The 16770-nt window shown below is 38.5% G+C and overlaps 1 protein-coding gene across 3 annotated transcripts in view; it reads left to right on the top strand.

Annotated features, from left to right (window-relative positions):
• Window positions 1-16770, top strand: part of HUWE1 (HECT, UBA and WWE domain containing E3 ubiquitin protein ligase 1) — a 138462-nt gene that overhangs the window by 89709 nt on the left and 31983 nt on the right. For all 3 annotated transcript variants that reach the window (XM_031671118.2, XM_031671111.2, XM_072956710.1), the window contains 15 exons: window positions 123-353; window positions 1606-1728; window positions 2159-2254; window positions 2829-3098; window positions 4360-4512; window positions 5979-6106; window positions 6281-6362; window positions 7032-7208; window positions 7688-7847; window positions 8140-8498; window positions 11061-11256; window positions 12179-12346; window positions 13474-13619; window positions 14044-14110; window positions 15326-15540. In XM_031671118.2, the coding sequence (XP_031526978.1) occupies window positions 123-353; window positions 1606-1728; window positions 2159-2254; window positions 2829-3098; window positions 4360-4512; window positions 5979-6106; window positions 6281-6362; window positions 7032-7208; window positions 7688-7847; window positions 8140-8498; window positions 11061-11256; window positions 12179-12346; window positions 13474-13619; window positions 14044-14110; window positions 15326-15540 (2571 nt within the window). The remainder of the gene's footprint in view (window positions 1-122; window positions 354-1605; window positions 1729-2158; window positions 2255-2828; window positions 3099-4359; window positions 4513-5978; window positions 6107-6280; window positions 6363-7031; window positions 7209-7687; window positions 7848-8139; window positions 8499-11060; window positions 11257-12178; window positions 12347-13473; window positions 13620-14043; window positions 14111-15325; window positions 15541-16770) is intronic.

The raw sequence follows: 16770 nt of genomic DNA, 5'->3' as shown, positions 1-16770 counted from the left end.
CCCTCTTAGTACTGGCACTGGCTGATTGTGGAAGGACCATCTTATAGGTCTTTGACTTATTCTTCCTGGGGCTTTGAATTGAGACAAAATGATCTTCACACAGCTTTTCAAATGACTTGCAGGCAGCCTTTACTTGCATCAAGAACTTGTGGAACCGGAAACCCTTGAAGGTGTATGGCGGGCGAATGGCTGAGTCCATGCTGGCCATTCTGTGCCACATCCTCCGAGGAGAACCTGTGATTCGAGAGAGACTGAGCAAAGAGAAGGAGGGTTCTCGAGGAGAAGAGGATACAGGGCAAGAGGAAGGTGGCTCCCGCCGGGAACCTCAAGTCAACCAGCAACAACTACAACAGGTGGGGTGCTGGCCTCACACTCCAGGGCCCAGACTTCACACCTGATGGAGTGCAATGCTTGTGGGTTTTCTAAGTGCCTGGTCCTGTTAGGGGATAGGTTCAAATTTGCTTCCTCTTTTAGTGTTTCTTTTTTCTTCTGAGAAAGTTGGAATGTAGTCCCAATACTCCTAATAGGTAAAATATTTGTGTCCTCCCAAGCATGTTATTTAGTATTGGAACTCTTTTACAGTATTCTCAGTAGGCTGCAGCTGCCATGTTCTTTGGAGGCAAACTGTCCTCATCTACTTTCTGATTAATCTGTGAAAAGGTCTGTTGTGACCCAGATTTGTTTTCCAACAAGAGCTTTCTGAAGCCTTACCTACAAAACTTTTTTCTTCATTTTAATAAAAATAAATTGAAAGCTAGAGGTGGGGGGAGCACTTATGATACTGACATTTCAATCTCAGCATTTAGCATATTCATGTGGGAATTTGTGTGTATGTATGTGTGTTCTCTTTATATCTAGAGTCCAGTTCAAATGTGTCTTCTATATATACATGCCACGTTTTTTATTATAACAATTAAAAATGCTCACTTTAAGAAAATTTAGAGATACATCAAAATAGTTTTAAAGACATTCATAATGTCACCACACAAGATAATTGTGTCTTCTTTTCATCACTTAGTTCTAAGCCTAATTGTTACATAGTTGACATCATATAGTATGTAGATGTACACTGTTGTCATTAAGAAATGGATCTTTTTTTACTTCTTAGTCATTCTTTTACTGCTGGATATGTTGATCTTATTTGATGTCGTAAAGCTGTGATGTATAGTTTCTTTTTGTACAGATCTTTCTGTGTATCTAATGATTATTTCCTGGTTGTAAGTTTCCTGGGTTGGTTTTTCAGGGTCTTGTTCTGTTGCTAGCTTGTCTCAGAAAAGTGGGGCCAATTTTTTCTTCTCTTTGTGAACCTATCTTTGAATTAGAATAATCTTGTTAATGATACTCACCATCTAGCTGAATTTTCTTAAAGGTTAGAATTGAGAATCACCTTGGCTCCCTGCCTCAATGTGTAGCTCTGTTGGAATGATATGGAAGCCCCAAGCAGAAAGGATCATTTGTGTTACCTAACTGCCTTAGCTTTACAAATGCTCTCAGTTCACGTGAAGTTAGGAAGACTTGCTTCCATCTTAAAAGGATTCCTTTCTTTCTAAATGTGTTTGGATTTCTCTTTTACCATGGTTCTGAGATCCTGCGTTCTTTTTATAGCTCATGGACATGGGCTTCACAAGGGAACATGCCATGGAGGCCTTGTTGAACACCAGCACCATGGAGCAGGCCACAGAGTACCTTCTAACCCACCCTCCCCCGATCATGGGAGGAGTTGTTCGGGTGAGTTGTCTCAGAGCTCTAATCCCCTCAGAACTGCTGATATGCTTTACTTCTCCACGCCAGTATTTTCTTTATGTGCTAACTCTCATAGCTCTAGAATATAAGGAGCAGAAGCTTCCTGTCTCCCAGCCATGCAAATTACTGGACTTTGCAGAAGAACTTTTAAATTATCCATAGCCAGAAAGTAATAGGAGAGGCTCTCTTTTCTGAGATGCAGAATAGATGGCCACATTGAAGCTCCCTTCATATACTGAATTTCATTAGGTTTTTTCCCTTTTATTCTCGTGACTGGGTAAGCCTAATTGAGTTTGATTCCAGAGAGCAGCATTTTAGAACCCCCTTCTCTTCTCTAAAGCTTGAGCACAGGATGTCTTATTCCTTATGAGTTAGGGTGTGTGCAGTTGCTGGATTTTCTGTTGTTTCTCTGTAGGATCTTAGTATGTCCGAAGAGGACCAGATGATGAGAGCAATTGCCATGTCTCTGGGACAGGATATCCCAATGGATCAGAGGGCAGAGTCACCTGAGGTAAGTATGAAACAGGGCATCCAAGAAGGTTTCACACATTAATCTTAGTATTTCTATGAACATTCTACTACTACAAAATAACTGATGAAGTTTAAAAGTCTAAAAAAAGACATGGGAGTACTCATTCATCCTAACATTGCCAATCCCTAATCTACATTGTATTGGCCTGAAGCTATGAGTGAGACAGATAAAGCATTAGTATTTATTGTCAGGTAAAGGCCCAAAATGTACTTGGTAGTACCCTTTAGGCCAAATTTGGCTGTATAGTCCTAGACAGTAATTACTTCAGTTTACCATACTGCAGAGAATGCAGGACATTGTCCATAAATGATTTTGTGGGAGGTGATGTAGGATGCTGCAGATAAATTGGCAATGCTTTGAGGAGTGGAGGTGACCTTCCCTTTTGCTTTCCCTGTGTGGCTGTCCTCATACTCATTGCCATGCATTGATAAATGTATCACCTGCTTGAGAAGGTAGAGAATATTCATATGGTAGGGCGAATACATTCTTAGTCTTCTCACTTTCTTTCTTCAACTTTTCCATATGCTATCACTCTTCCCTTCCCTGCCTCCAGGAAGTTGCTTGCCGAAAGGAGGAGGAGGAACGGAAAGCTCGGGAAAAGCAGGAAGAGGAAGAGGCTAAATGTCTAGAGAAGTTCCAAGATGCTGATCCATTGGAGCAAGATGAGCTCCACACTTTCACAGATACCATGTTGCCAGGCTGCTTCCACCTTCTTGATGAGCTGCCGGACACGGTGTACCGGGTCTGTGATCTGATCATGACAGCAATCAAACGTAATGGAGCAGACTATCGAGACATGATTCTGAAGCAAGTAGTCAATCAGGTAAGTTCTCCAGGGGCCAGAAGAGGAGAGTACGTAAAGTGGTTTTCCTGCCATTTATCAAAGCTTGATTTCTAGAAAAAGAAAAAGAAAAAAAATCAGTATTTTTGCATTTTTATCTGATATAGATATATTCTTTGAATTCTATGGAACTCATAGAATTTTCTATTCATTCTCTAGTAATCTAGCTCTTTCTTGAGTGTTTCCTACAAAACATGAATTAACTACTTTCCAAAGAAACTGTCTTCGAAAGGAAAAAATCAAAACTCTCTTTTTCTAGGCATCTCTTCTTAGATTCATCTAAAATGTCCAAAATGTGTCTCACTCTTGAGCCAAATTAGGATCCCTGGACTAACAATAAATGTTTTTCCCTCTTCTCCTACGTAACAACTGCTTAGACAAATGAGTCCCCATCCTGATGAGTAGTTGTGACCTGATGTTTGTCATTTTTTTTAAGCAGTGTTTTTCCTCATGAAATTAATGTATGCCAATTGGTGAAGTAGAATAAAAAAAATTACCTTAAATTCCCACACAAACAGGCAGTTAACATTTTGGTTGCGTTTCCTTTACTATTTTATTTTTTTGATTTATGTATTTAACTCATTGGAGTCTTGTTTTATATATTTATTCAAGTTGAGAGACAGAGGAAAAAAATCAAAAAGTGATGTATGTAAATATAACTAGTGTATGGAAATACCACAAAAGTGAAAGGCAAACTGGATAAACCATTTTTTCACAAGATATGACTAAAGTTTAGTTATCTTTCATCTATATTAAAAGCTTATAGAAGTGATTTTAAGAAAATGAAAACCTTAATAGAAAAGAGCAATTATATAAAATTCATTACAAGAAATTCTTAACATGCGTACTAACACAAGACCAATGTTTCTGACATTCTGGATTTTTGTTTTTAATGATAATTCTGGGGTGGGTATAGTGAAACATTGTAAGTTGGTAGAACCTTTGTGGAGTTGACTTATATGCACCAGGAATTTTTTAGATACTCATTTCCTTTAACTTAGAATTTAGGTTTCTTGTAATCTAGCATAAGAAAATAATTTTTAGAGGTGCTCCTTTAGTAGCATACATCATCTTTTAATACAGACACTAAATCCCTATAGTAAATATGTTACTATTTGCCCACCCTCCTTCAGCAAATGTGTTGGAGGTGGAGGAAGTATTTTACAAGGTTGAGAATGTTTTGACAAACTTCATCATACTCTATCTATAGTTACTTGACTTGGCCACTTCTCTGCTTTTCTAGGTATGGGAGGCTGCTGATGTATTGATCAAAGCCGCTCTTCCCCTGACAACAAGCGACACAAAAACTGTGTCAGAGTGGATCAGTCAGATGGCCACCCTGCCCCAGGCCTCCAATTTGGCTACTAGAATCTTGCTTTTAACCCTGCTTTTTGAGGTAAGCTTTAAACTTTTTGGTCCCTGTGATTCATTCATCAGAGAATCATCAAATACCTACCACTTGAGACACTGAAGAAGATAGAAATGTAAGGCATGATAGGTTGTAACACACATAATGAAGTACAAAATTCAGCATTCTATGCCACATGAATGGTATAAATAATTTTATCTAAATTCAGGGAGGGCAATGTGCATCACTTCTGGATGATGAAAGAAGGACTTCTCAGAACAAGTGTTAGTTAATTGAATTGGTTCTTAGAGAATTGGGGAGTGGTCATTAAAAGAAGGTATTTAGAGTGACTATTACAATTAAGTTGTGGAATACTTTTGGCTTTTCTGAGGAAACCTAACTAGCAGCCAAAGGGTAGGTAGGGTAAGATGTGGAAATTAGATAATAGGTATCAGGTAGAATCTGACTCTTCCTACCTGGACAGTCAGCAGATTATTTGAGGTGAAGTGTGGTTTGGCCAGGACATGTTCTTTTTCCAGCCAACATAGGAATTAGGAGGCTTTTGACCTTGAACAAGTGACTCGTCTGTAGCTTATCATGTTTAATGATAAAACCTGGATTTAATGGAATAAACCCTTTATAGAAACTCAAGAGTTAAGTCCATTATATGTGTCAAATTTATGTGTCTGCAGTCTTGGGGCTTTCCTTTGTAATGGAAATGCCAATTGTTATTATAACACTTGTGAATAGATACTTGTGGGAAAGGTTGCAAAGTACCGAATGCTGAGGGTCCCCAGTAACAATATAATATAAAGAGAAAATCACTCATGAGGCTCCACCCCTTTTTATCACAAACAACAGTCTTACACTTTCTTCTAGTCTTTTTTCTATGCATTTAACCAGTTGGGATCAGACTATTTAGAAAGTTTTGTGCTCAAATTTTCTCTCAGTATCATATTATAAATACTTCTCCATGTCGTATATATATTACTCCATTTTTTGGACATTTCCTAGTTTAATTACCTATTGTTGGACATTTAAATTACTTCCAGTGATTTTCTGTTAAATAAATAACACTTTATATATCCTCTACAAGGGGAACCATTAACTGTGTTGCTGTGTTTAATTATTCTATCTTCCTTGGAAGATTAAATAAAGTTCTCTATAAATCAGAAGCTTTTCAACTAGCCTAGATGACAGTTCTTAATGGCATTAATGTTACTGATAACAGTTCCCATATCAAGCACATACTAATGTACAAGGCACGGTGTTGGGCACTATATATCACACTTCCCCTGGAGGTAGAAATTATTATTCCCTTTCACCCATAAGGAAACCAAGGCCTAGAGAATTTAAATAACTCATCTCAGATCACACTGCTGGCTAAGTGGTGGAAGTAGAATTTGAATTCAACCACTGCTGATAGCATTCACTCTTATGTTCTGTACCATGCTAATTCTTGATACTGAGCAGAAGTTGATATTTGCTTTTTTTTTCTTTGATTTATCAATCAGGAGTTGAAGCTACCTTGTGCTTGGGTGGTTGAATCTAGTGGCATCCTTAATGTCCTAATCAAACTCTTGGAAGTGGTTCAGCCCTGCCTACAGGCCGCCAAGGAACAAAAGGAGGTCCAGACACCAAAGTAAGTGACCCTGTATCTCTCCTGGTTTCATTTCTATTGCCCTGGGACTTGGACCCTCAGGCTTAAGGCTTGAATCAGGCACTTTTCTGGGGAATATATGGGACAAATCTTGGATATTTTTTGTAAATTAAAAATTGTGAGGTTGCTCAGAGTAAATCATTTCTCCTTTTTTAGGTGGATCACCCCAGTGTTGCTCTTGATTGATTTCTATGAAAAGACAGCCATCTCCTCAAAAAGGAGAGCCCAAATGACTAAGGTACATATTATGGTGTATATGGTGGGCAGAACTGCTTAGTTTCTTGAGGCAAGAATAGACCAGAAGAGAATGCAGGATAGTCGTAAAAAATATAAAGCTTTCTTATCAGGGCATAAATCTTCTTGAGGGATCTTGATGGCTAGATTTCTCTTCTGAATGGGGAATCAGAATTTTTTTTTATGGAGCTGCTTACTAAAGGGCCCAAAAACTTAGGCTAGAAGTAAATGTTAAAAAAGTGTGCTGTCTCCAGAGGAGGAGTGGCTCTTCTATTATGTGAAGGACTGAGTGTGCAACAATTCCTCAAAACTCACGTGCTCCTTACACAAAAATGATAAATACTACATCATCTCAGTACCTTCTCAGAAATAGAGATTTTGTTCCAGAATATCTAAAATAACATTTACCTTTTGTGGAAGACAGTGGAAACAAAAGGAAAGCAGAGAATCACAGAATAAGGATTTTGTGTATAGAGGGTTTTGTGCCTATGGAGAGAGGCTCAGGAATGTGAGGATTAACGTATATGAAAACTCCTCTTGGTTTTCAAAATATGTTAAATATCCAGTATATTCTTTTTCTTAGATTAGCTTTAGCAGTGAACATTGATGAAGTTACTATTACTTCTGACAGTCAACCTTGTAGGAAATAGAAACTTTGTGCTCTTATATTTAGTACCTACAGTCCAACAACAACAACTGGCGCTGGTTTGATGACCGCTCTGGGCGTTGGTGTAGTTATAGTGCAAGCAACAACAGCACTATTGATTCTGCATGGAAATCTGGAGAGACAAGTGTGCGTTTCACTGCAGGTCGAAGGAGATACACTGTCCAGTTCACAACAATGGTTCAGGTACATGCTCACTCGATGCTATAAACTTGATTGAAAAGAGGGGAAAGTGCTAGGTATGCTTTTCCATATGCTTCTTCCTGAACCAGCAGTCCTGAGATGTGTTATAAGGACAATATTACCACTAAGTAGGGTATAGTTTTCAGAGAACTGAGTCTTCCTCTAAAGTCATTAGTTAGGCTGTGAGTCTAGCAATTTGATACTGTCCCACCCAGAAGTGATTTGAAGTGTTCATTCAAGGATTAGGGAGTGGTTGGTGATGGTGTCTGCTTTTTTGGAAAGTTTATAATTTGTTACGGGGCTTTGTGTATACCATTTTCCTTACGAGGACCTTCAGGCTTTCTCTCTGTGAGTGATAGAGATGGGATAAATTGCCAGGGTTCCTTCCTATTACACTATTTCTCCAGGGAGTTCCAACACCACCCCCACCCCCTTATAGTCATTTTTTTGGTAGACATGTTTTTGTCTGCTTGAATTCCTAGGTTAATGAGGAAACAGGGAACCGGCGTCCTGTGATGCTGACACTCCTGAGGGTACCACGGCTGAATAAAAACTCTAAAAACAGCAATGGACAGGAACTAGAGAAGACACTGGAAGAAAGCAAAGAAATGGATATCAAACGTAAAGAAAATAAAGCCAGTGGTATGGACTTTTAGTTTTGAATTTTTCAAGGAGTGTCTCACATAAAGTTAGTGTGACCTTAGGGCTTAAATTCTGGACAATTTCATCATGAGCGATTTCTTATCCATCAGATTACTTGGTAACTGAAAGATATACAGTCTTCCTTTTTATACACCTTTTCATCTGATCTTAGAATTGGTATTTGATATGTTTCTCTTAATAAGACACAAGTGCTTGACTGGTTACTTAGGAGGGAGAGGATGGAAGTAAATGTCAGGTTAAACTGTCTGAACTCTTACTTTCCCATTTGTAGATACCCCCTTGACCCTAGAGATTACAGATACTGAAAAGGAGACAAGCCTGGAAGAAACAAAAATTGGGGAGATCCTGATCCAGGGGCTGACAGAGGATATGGTGACTGTTTTAATCCGGGCCTGTGTGAGCATGCTAGGAGTCCCTGTGGACCCAGACACTTTGCATGCCACCCTTCGCCTCTGCCTGAGGCTCACCCGAGACCACAAATATGCCATGATGTTTGCAGAGCTGAAGAGTACCCGCATGATCTTGAATTTGACCCAGAGTTCAGGCTTCAATGGGTTTACTCCCCTGGTCACCCTTCTCTTAAGACACATTATTGAGGACCCCTGCACCCTCCGTCATACCATGGAAAAGGTGAGTCTTTTTGGTGTCCAATGCTGGTTTAGCTTTGTATCATACTTTGTTCTCCTTGGTCTCAGAACAGATAGACTTCTGGTTCATCGTCAGGTATATAACCAGGTATTACAGATGATATGCTCTGCCCAGCAAAATTTTCCAGCTGTGTGCTCAGGTGTTTGCTTAGGTATGGTAGATAATCCTATTGAGTGACATTTTAAAGGTACTAGAAAATACATTTGCTACCCTTAAATTTACTACAGTGATAGCTCTTATCTAGAAAGCCCTCTCTAGCCATATAGGTTTCTTGAACCAAACATTGTTAATTAAGCACTGGAATACTTTCCACCAAATTCATGTCTTAAAGATTATTCCCTTATAAGAATACTTGTCATATGTTCACCCAAGAGCCTATTTTCCAAGCATTGTGTTTGGGGTTGTAAAAGTATAGTTGACTTGACCCTTGAACAGCACAGCTTTGAATTGCACAGATGCACTTATACACGGATTTTTTTCCAATAATCAACAGTACTACACAATCCACGGTTGAATCCGTGCGGTCAGTCTCCGGATATGGAGGGCCAACTATGTTATATGTGGATTGTTGGTGGCATAGAGGATTGGTACCCCTAGCCCACACGTTGTTCAAGGGTCAACTATAGTAAAGTTTTTGTAATGTATATGACTGTGATAAGCTCTTTACAAATACCCATTGTGCACATGAGAAAACAAGCTTTATGTTCATTTTAGGAAGCATATAAAGCAGTAAAAGAAATAATAAAAGTAATTAGAAAAGTAAAGACCTTTATAACATCAACATTAAGACATCAGCAGAAGGGTTGTGGGCTAACATCTTTCTAGTAAGGCTTTCTCCTCAGTACTTTTACAAATTATTTTCTCTGCTAATTCTTCGTCAGCAATTCATCGTGTGAATGTTACTGGACTTGACTTCCAGTTTCCTCTCTTGGGACATTATTTACCACATTTATAAGTAGTGTTGCAGTTTATGTTTTTGTGCAGAGCTTTGTCATGTTTAAGACTGTTTTTCTTATAGATTCTTAGAAATTAGATCAAAAGGTTTAAATTATTTTTTTACCTTGCTTGCCAGAAAGGTGGTACCACTTTATGTGTATGTGAACTTACATCTCACATTCTTCAAAAAGTTCTTCACCCAGCTTGTTTGATTTGACTTAACATGAGCAAAGTCAAAAGAGGGGGGTGCTGTTAGAGGCAGCATGTACACTGTCCAAGGTCAGGAGACAGCCCAACAGAGAAGAAACAACCATATACAGACAGGATGCTGACTTAAAAGCAAAAATATTTGAAATGGTTAAAGCTTATACAACTTCAAAAAATGCTAGAAAAAATATAGGTTCTTGTTGGATGACAGAAAACTTTCTGAGCTTAAAGGAAATTTTATTTGGGGGTGTGGGGAACAAAGGAAGATCAGTGGCAGTTTTCACGTATCAAGTGGCAAAATGTAAATGCTTGATAATATCCATTGCAGGTACGGGTGTGGAGAACCAGGCATACTCTTACTTTTTGTAGGAGTGGAAATTGGTGCAGCCACATTGGAGGGCAATTTGGTACTGTCAGTTTAAGATATCCTTTGACCTAGAAATTCTATGGCTAAGAATTTATCTGATAACTAAAGTCACGTATGCCAAGGTACATATACAAGAATGTTCACTGTAGAATTGCTTGTAATATCAAGAACTAGACATCTAATGTCCAGCAGATGACTAAATATGTAAACTATGGCACATTCTTTAATAGTGGAATTACACTTTTCTGTATTTAAAAAATGGGAGTTATTTTACGATTGCAGCCTGGCAGACAAGATAATAGTGATTAATATACTAAACTGAAGAGCATGACTGATTTGGTAAGAAAAACATTAAGATTCCAAAAGATGTTTATCTTTATGAACGTAGTTCACAAAGAAATAGATAGCGGAAAATACAATGGAGTTATTTCCTTTATACTGTCCTGTATTTTCCATGATTAACAAGTCATTTTATGAGAAGAACCAAAGCATGAAGATATCTAAGCCCTTTTTTATCAAAGCAAGCAATCCATAAATAGTTTGATATCTCCTGTGGCTATCATTATCCAAGACTGATGATTGACTTTGAAACATACCTTCAGTTTTATTATACATTAAGTAAATGTCAGAATTACATGTTTTTAAAGTTTGAACAATTCTGGCTTAAAATAGGGACAGCATTTGGGAAGGCTAGGAACTGGCACTTAAATTTGGGAGCCATAATCTGGATGGATAATCAATGATTGAGATACATCTCCCAATTTCTATAAAGGTCACATGCCATCTGGTCTAATAATTAATACTTGGGCCAGTATAGTGAATGCTGTAACTTTTTTATAAGCCACATTTTTTGAATTGGAAAGGGATAGGACTTAAAAGATCAAGTATATCTTTCTCCCAGAGATCAAAGGCTGTCATCCACTGTCTTAAGGCAGAGCTTGGTTAGTATTTTAATCCTTGGTAACTCTTCCTTGAGTGCAGTTCTGTTTTAGAAAGTGGTCTTTAATCAGCAGTCTTCTCCCTCTCTTTACTAGGTTGTTCGCTCAGCAGCTACAAGTGGAGCTGGTAGCACTACCTCTGGTGTTGTATCTGGCAGCCTCGGCTCTCGGGAGATCAACTACATCCTTCGTGTCCTTGGGCCAGCCGCATGCCGCAATCCAGACATTTTCACAGAAGTGGCCAACTGCTGTATCCGCATAGCCCTTCCAGCCCCTCGGGGCTCAGGAACTGGTGAGTTTGACCATCTCCTGACCTTTGAGACATTGAGGTCAGTGGCTCAGTATAACTCCAGAGATTTTCTGTAAGGAGACCTCTTAACTTGGGAAACCTCCTTAGGCAATCATTGGAACATTGGCTGGTCGATCAGGTGGGTCACTTCAGAGGTAGTTCAGGAGCTTCCCTGGTCCTTGCCCTGTGGTAATTCCTGCCAAAGATACCAAGGAATCATTTCAGTCTAGTCCTTGCCTTCAAAGAACTCATCTTGATGTGGCAAGAGTGATACTTGAGGGCCAAATGGACATGTGACTTATGTGATGCAGTAGGAAGCACACAGTATCATTAGTGTATTCTTGCCAAAAATGTTTGACCTATAATTATGAGGAAACAATTAGATAAATACAAATTGTGATACATTCCATGAAAGAATTGGCCTAGACTCTTCCAAAAATATTAATCTCATGAATGGAAAAAATGCAAGGATCTCCTAGGTAAAAGGAGACTTGAGAGAAAACTACCAACCTTAATGGGATTCTGGATCTAGGTAAAGGTGATTTGAAGAAATTAGAATACTGACTCTAGATAATATAATTATATCTATATTAAATACCTTGGGTACTATGATATTCTGGTTATGTAAAAAAATATCCTTGATCTTAGGAGGTACAGGTAAATGTATTTAGAGGTAGGTAATTAGTCTCTCTCCCAACTTTTTATTTTAAAAAAAAGATCTCACAACCCTACAAAAAAGTTCAAAGGTTAGTAAAATAAACATCCAGTATTAAATCCTGTGGGATTTAGGGAAAGTAAAAGCCAGATTTTCTAGTAGACTACTTGAACATTGTTTGGAAGTGGCTCCCCTTCTGAATCTTTATCAGTAACCAAATGTAGGTATTGGTTCATTATTCATTGATTTTTCTATTTCACTTTGGCTTAGCTTCAGATGACGAATTTGAGAATCTTAGAATTAAAGGCCCTAATGCTGTACAGCTGGTGAAGACAACTCCTTTGAAGCCCTCACCTCTGCCTGTCATTCCTGATACTATAAAGGAAGTAATCTATGACATGCTAAATGCCTTGGCCGCATACCATGCTCCAGAGGAAGGTATGTAACTGTCCCACCTGAGAAGGCTGGACACTTTGACTGGGTCATTTCAACCAAATCATGGCTTAGTGAGAACTCAACTATTTGCCCATGCTCTGGGAATCAAAATGAATTAGACACACAGTCCACTTCTCTGAAGAAACTAATAGTCATACAGTATGACAGATGACAAGGTAGTGGTGAGTCCTAGAGCAAGGCACCTGACCTGGTGGGGTGGGACCTGTAGGAAAGTTTCTTAGAATAAGTGATTTCTGAAATAAGTCTTGAATGATAAGGATAAGGAGGTTGCCAGAGTTCTGGAGTTCTGTTGTATGAGAGTATATCCCATATAGAGGGCAGAATGAAAAAAGATTAAGAAGGCGATTATAGCATCTTACAAGTAGGTTCAAAATAAAATACCAAGAAGTCTCTGTAATGCTTTTACTCTTGGAAACAAGACATCTTTGTTGCCCAAAGAGCTGGGAACAATATTAGAAGGTGTGTCTAGGCTTCCTGACCTTTGGGACCACCATCCCAATCCTTTGTTCCTAGTTAAGGTGCTGCTTTTAAGTACTGGAAAAGTCATGAAGAATTGCTTGGAATCCAGGCCAATCCTTCTGGATTTTATTCAGGACATACTTAGTTGATAGGTCGCATAGAATTGCCCAAAATTGTTGAATAGTGCATTTAATAAGTCAAGAAAATTTGGGTCTTTACTTTGGTACTTTTTATCCATACAGCACTCTAATCCATATAGAGCTCCTTGCTTTTCCTACAGACACAAAACCTTTACCCTATCTCATAAGCCCTCCCCTCCAACAAAAAAAAAATTAGTTATATAGCTATAGGAACTACTTACTGACTTCCCACTGTACTAGGCAAAATATTAGATATGTTCATTTAAGCTTAGTAGTGATAGCTAAGGACAGTGAGGAGACTAAGTAAATTGCCTGTGGTTAAAACTAGTGATAGAATGAGGCTTTCGACCATGCTCTCTTGCTTATACTACATTTCTCATTCTTAAATAAAAGCCTAGCAATATTATTACGTTAACAGTTGTAGCAACTTGGAACAAAATTGACCAAGCTACCAAATGGGTGTTAACGTTGCACAATTTAAAGAGTTTTGTTTTGTTTTTGTTTTTCTAGCAGACAAATCTGATCCTAAACCAGGGGGTATGACTCAAGAGGTTGGCCAGCTCCTGCAAGACATGGGTGATGATGTATACCAGCAGTATCGGTCACTTACTCGTCAGAGCAGTGACTTTGATACACAGTCAGGTTTTTCCATTAATGTAAGTCAATTCCAGCCTTCTGTCTTGTCTCCCTTTTCAATACCTGTGTGTTCTTAGTATTTAGGATTATGCCAAGGAAATTTCAAAGGCATTACTTTTGATATATCTGTAAATTTTCTGTTGCCTAACAATGAGGATAAGATTGAGTTGTCCGTGGGATTTTTTTTCTCTTTGGATTGGAAATGTTTCTTTAATTCATTTTTCATTCTCATCTTCCCCTATTCCCTTTCCCCCCAAGTCTCCCAGTCGCTGTTCATAATGATGGCTTCCACAGATTATAGTATATAGAGGGGAAAGGTGGTTAAAAGGTGGGCCAAAGAGAATCTGTTAACATTTGCAGCTAGTACCCTGGAAAGGAGTCCTGCTTTTTGGGGACAGCTATCTTTGAAATCAGTAATGGCTCAGGAGTTTTCTTCTTCCATAGAGTCAGGTCTTTGCTGCAGATGGTGCCTCCACTGAGACTTCCACATCTGGGACATCCCAAGGAGAAGGTAATGGTTCACTTTTCTCCCTCTTTTGTTCTTATTTCTTGAGAGGACAATTTGAAGAAACTAGGTGTCCTGGGCAGGAGGTAGAAGGATACAGGCATAATTGTCATGTTTACTTGTCTAAGTGAACTTTCTCAGGGTTGAGCTCAGTATTTTGTAAATAAAGAGTTTCTATAGGCTAAAATTAATGGAACTGTAACTTCACTAACCTAGTAGTGGTAGCTATAGTAACATCCTTTACTCCTACTCTTTAAACCTTCCCGTATATTTCTTTTGGTAGCTTCCATGCTGGCTTATAGAGCTTTGGTGCCAGTGACACTATTCTAGCTGTAAGATTTGCATGGTGCATTCTTACCTTCCAGCAGTTTCAACAGAGCCCATTGACTACTTGCCAAGAATTAGAGATATATCATGTGGAAGCAATTCTAATGAGACCTTTCAAGAGCTGCTTCTCCTCAATAGGAAAGATCTTTTGAGATCTAAGTTAAGAGATGTTGTACTTAATACCAGACGAGTCCCTGGAGATAAATTTAAAGGCTAATAATTAGTAAAATATTTGTTAACTCATTTTGGTGAACTTATTGCTCATATGTAGTGTATAGTATGGATGATGGCAACATCATTCAAGAGAAGCATCTTTACCCACTAAGTGGCAGACTATAGTAGACACCAAAATGAAACATACTCGTTCCTGCACTTAAAGAATTTTGTCTAGTATGGGAAGCCCGCAACAGTTACAAGATAACTGCTGGAATGGAGGCATGCTGGAATAAGATATAATGGACACATGATTTAATTGTATCTCAGTATGCCTGGATGAGACAGGAAAGCATTTATAGAAGAGATCAGCATTTGAGCTGAGCTAGATTAAGTAAATATGTGCCTCAAAGACATGTGGGAAGAAGAGGTAAAAGAGTATAATAGAAGGCATGTTTTTGGAGAACTATTAGTACAATATTTCTGGAAAATATAATGTATAATAGGAGGGAAATAGTGGAATATGTGGGAACAGTTGGGTAAAGCCCCCTCTGTTGTACTATATCCATATCTGAGACCTGAGTCATCTTAGCTGTCTTCTTCCACTGCAGTAGGAGGAGGGCATTCAATTTGTACTAGTAGCCTTAAAGTAGAGAAGAAATGATGTTCTTTCCTCCTGAGGTTTGATTTCACCAGTATTCCAGTATGTAATTAAGCCAATGTTTGGCTCTTTCTCAACAGCTTCAACTCCAGAGGAGTCTCGGGATGGGAAGAAAGATAAAGAAGGGGACCGGGCCTCTGAGGAAGGCAAGCAGAAAGGCAAGGGCAGCAAACCTTTAATGCCCACCTCCACTATTCTTCGTCTTCTGGCAGAGTTGGTGAGATCCTATGTTGGTATTGCTACACTGATTGCCAACTACAGCTATACTGTGGGCCAGTCTGAGCTGATAAAAGAGGTAATATTCTAATTTCTGCTTAAGATTTTATGCTGTCATCATTTGGATACCTGCTATGTGTTGGATGCTTTACTGGGAACCTGTGCATGCTAGCCCGATGATGAGAGAGGCAGAGGCCTCTTAAGACACATTAAAGAGCTAGGCCTTTTCTTCCATGATGTGGAGCCATCAGGCTCATTTGCAGGAAGTGAGTTGGTGCAATTTGTTAATTTGTTTTGTAGAAAATCACTTGATCTGCCTTATAGAGACTACAGAAGGCAAGATCGGAGTCAGAGACCAATTAGGACTCTGATGTAGTAATCTAGGTAATACAGAATTTTGGTGAAGTTGGGAAAATGAGTTGAAGAGATGTTTTAAAAGTAGAGATGAACAAGATTTGGATTTAGAGGATGAAGGTGAAATCAGGGACTTGGAGATATTTCTTGTTTTATTTTTTAATTCCTTTTATTAGAAGAGGAAATGATTCCAAGAGAAAATGTGGAATTTGAGAGGATCTGTGTGTCCTAAGTAGAGGTACTTAGGGAACAGGAGAATAAACTAAATAAACCAAATTGGTATTTATCTTCCAGATGTACTCACACCTGTGCAAAGAGATCAGCTGTGGTAGCAATATTGGTAACAAACAGAATATAAGAAAAGCCTAAATGTTCATCAGTAGAGCTCTGGGAAAGAATGAAGTCGTATTTCTTACGTTCTAATGCAGAATTATCTTCAGATTAGATTTTTCAAATGAGAGGGCACTGTAAGAAACCATATCATGTTCACATATATGTAAAAGGAGTGCCCAAGGAGGTTTTTTCATAAAGTGGACCTTGTTTTGGAGGTCACATAGTAATTTTATGATTAGTAAGCAGTAAAGGATGTGAGAATGGAATATGAGCAATGTTGCCGGCAAAGAGTCTATGAAAGCAACTGTCATTTTGTAAGCTATTTTTATCTTAATCCAAGTTTTTAAAATACATTAAAAATACACAATTTGTAAGTGATTTGTCAGTTAATTTTTCTCGGATGACCACCACCCAAATAAAACATTACACACTACAAAAGCTACCCTTCTCATCCCTTTGTGCATTTCTCCCCTCCCCTTTAAAGTTCCATAAGGTCACCATTATCTTGAGTTCATAAATCGGTCTTGTACTTTATGTAAGTGGAATCTTACAGTTTGCACTGCTTTGTGTCTGGCTTCTTTTGCTTAACATGTTTGCATGATTCATCTTCATATGTAATTGT

This window comes from Vicugna pacos, chromosome X (assembly GCF_048564905.1).
Source record: "Vicugna pacos chromosome X, VicPac4, whole genome shotgun sequence".
Lineage (NCBI taxonomy): Eukaryota > Metazoa > Chordata > Mammalia > Artiodactyla > Camelidae > Vicugna > Vicugna pacos.
This window is presented reverse-complemented; position numbering and strand designations above follow the sequence as displayed.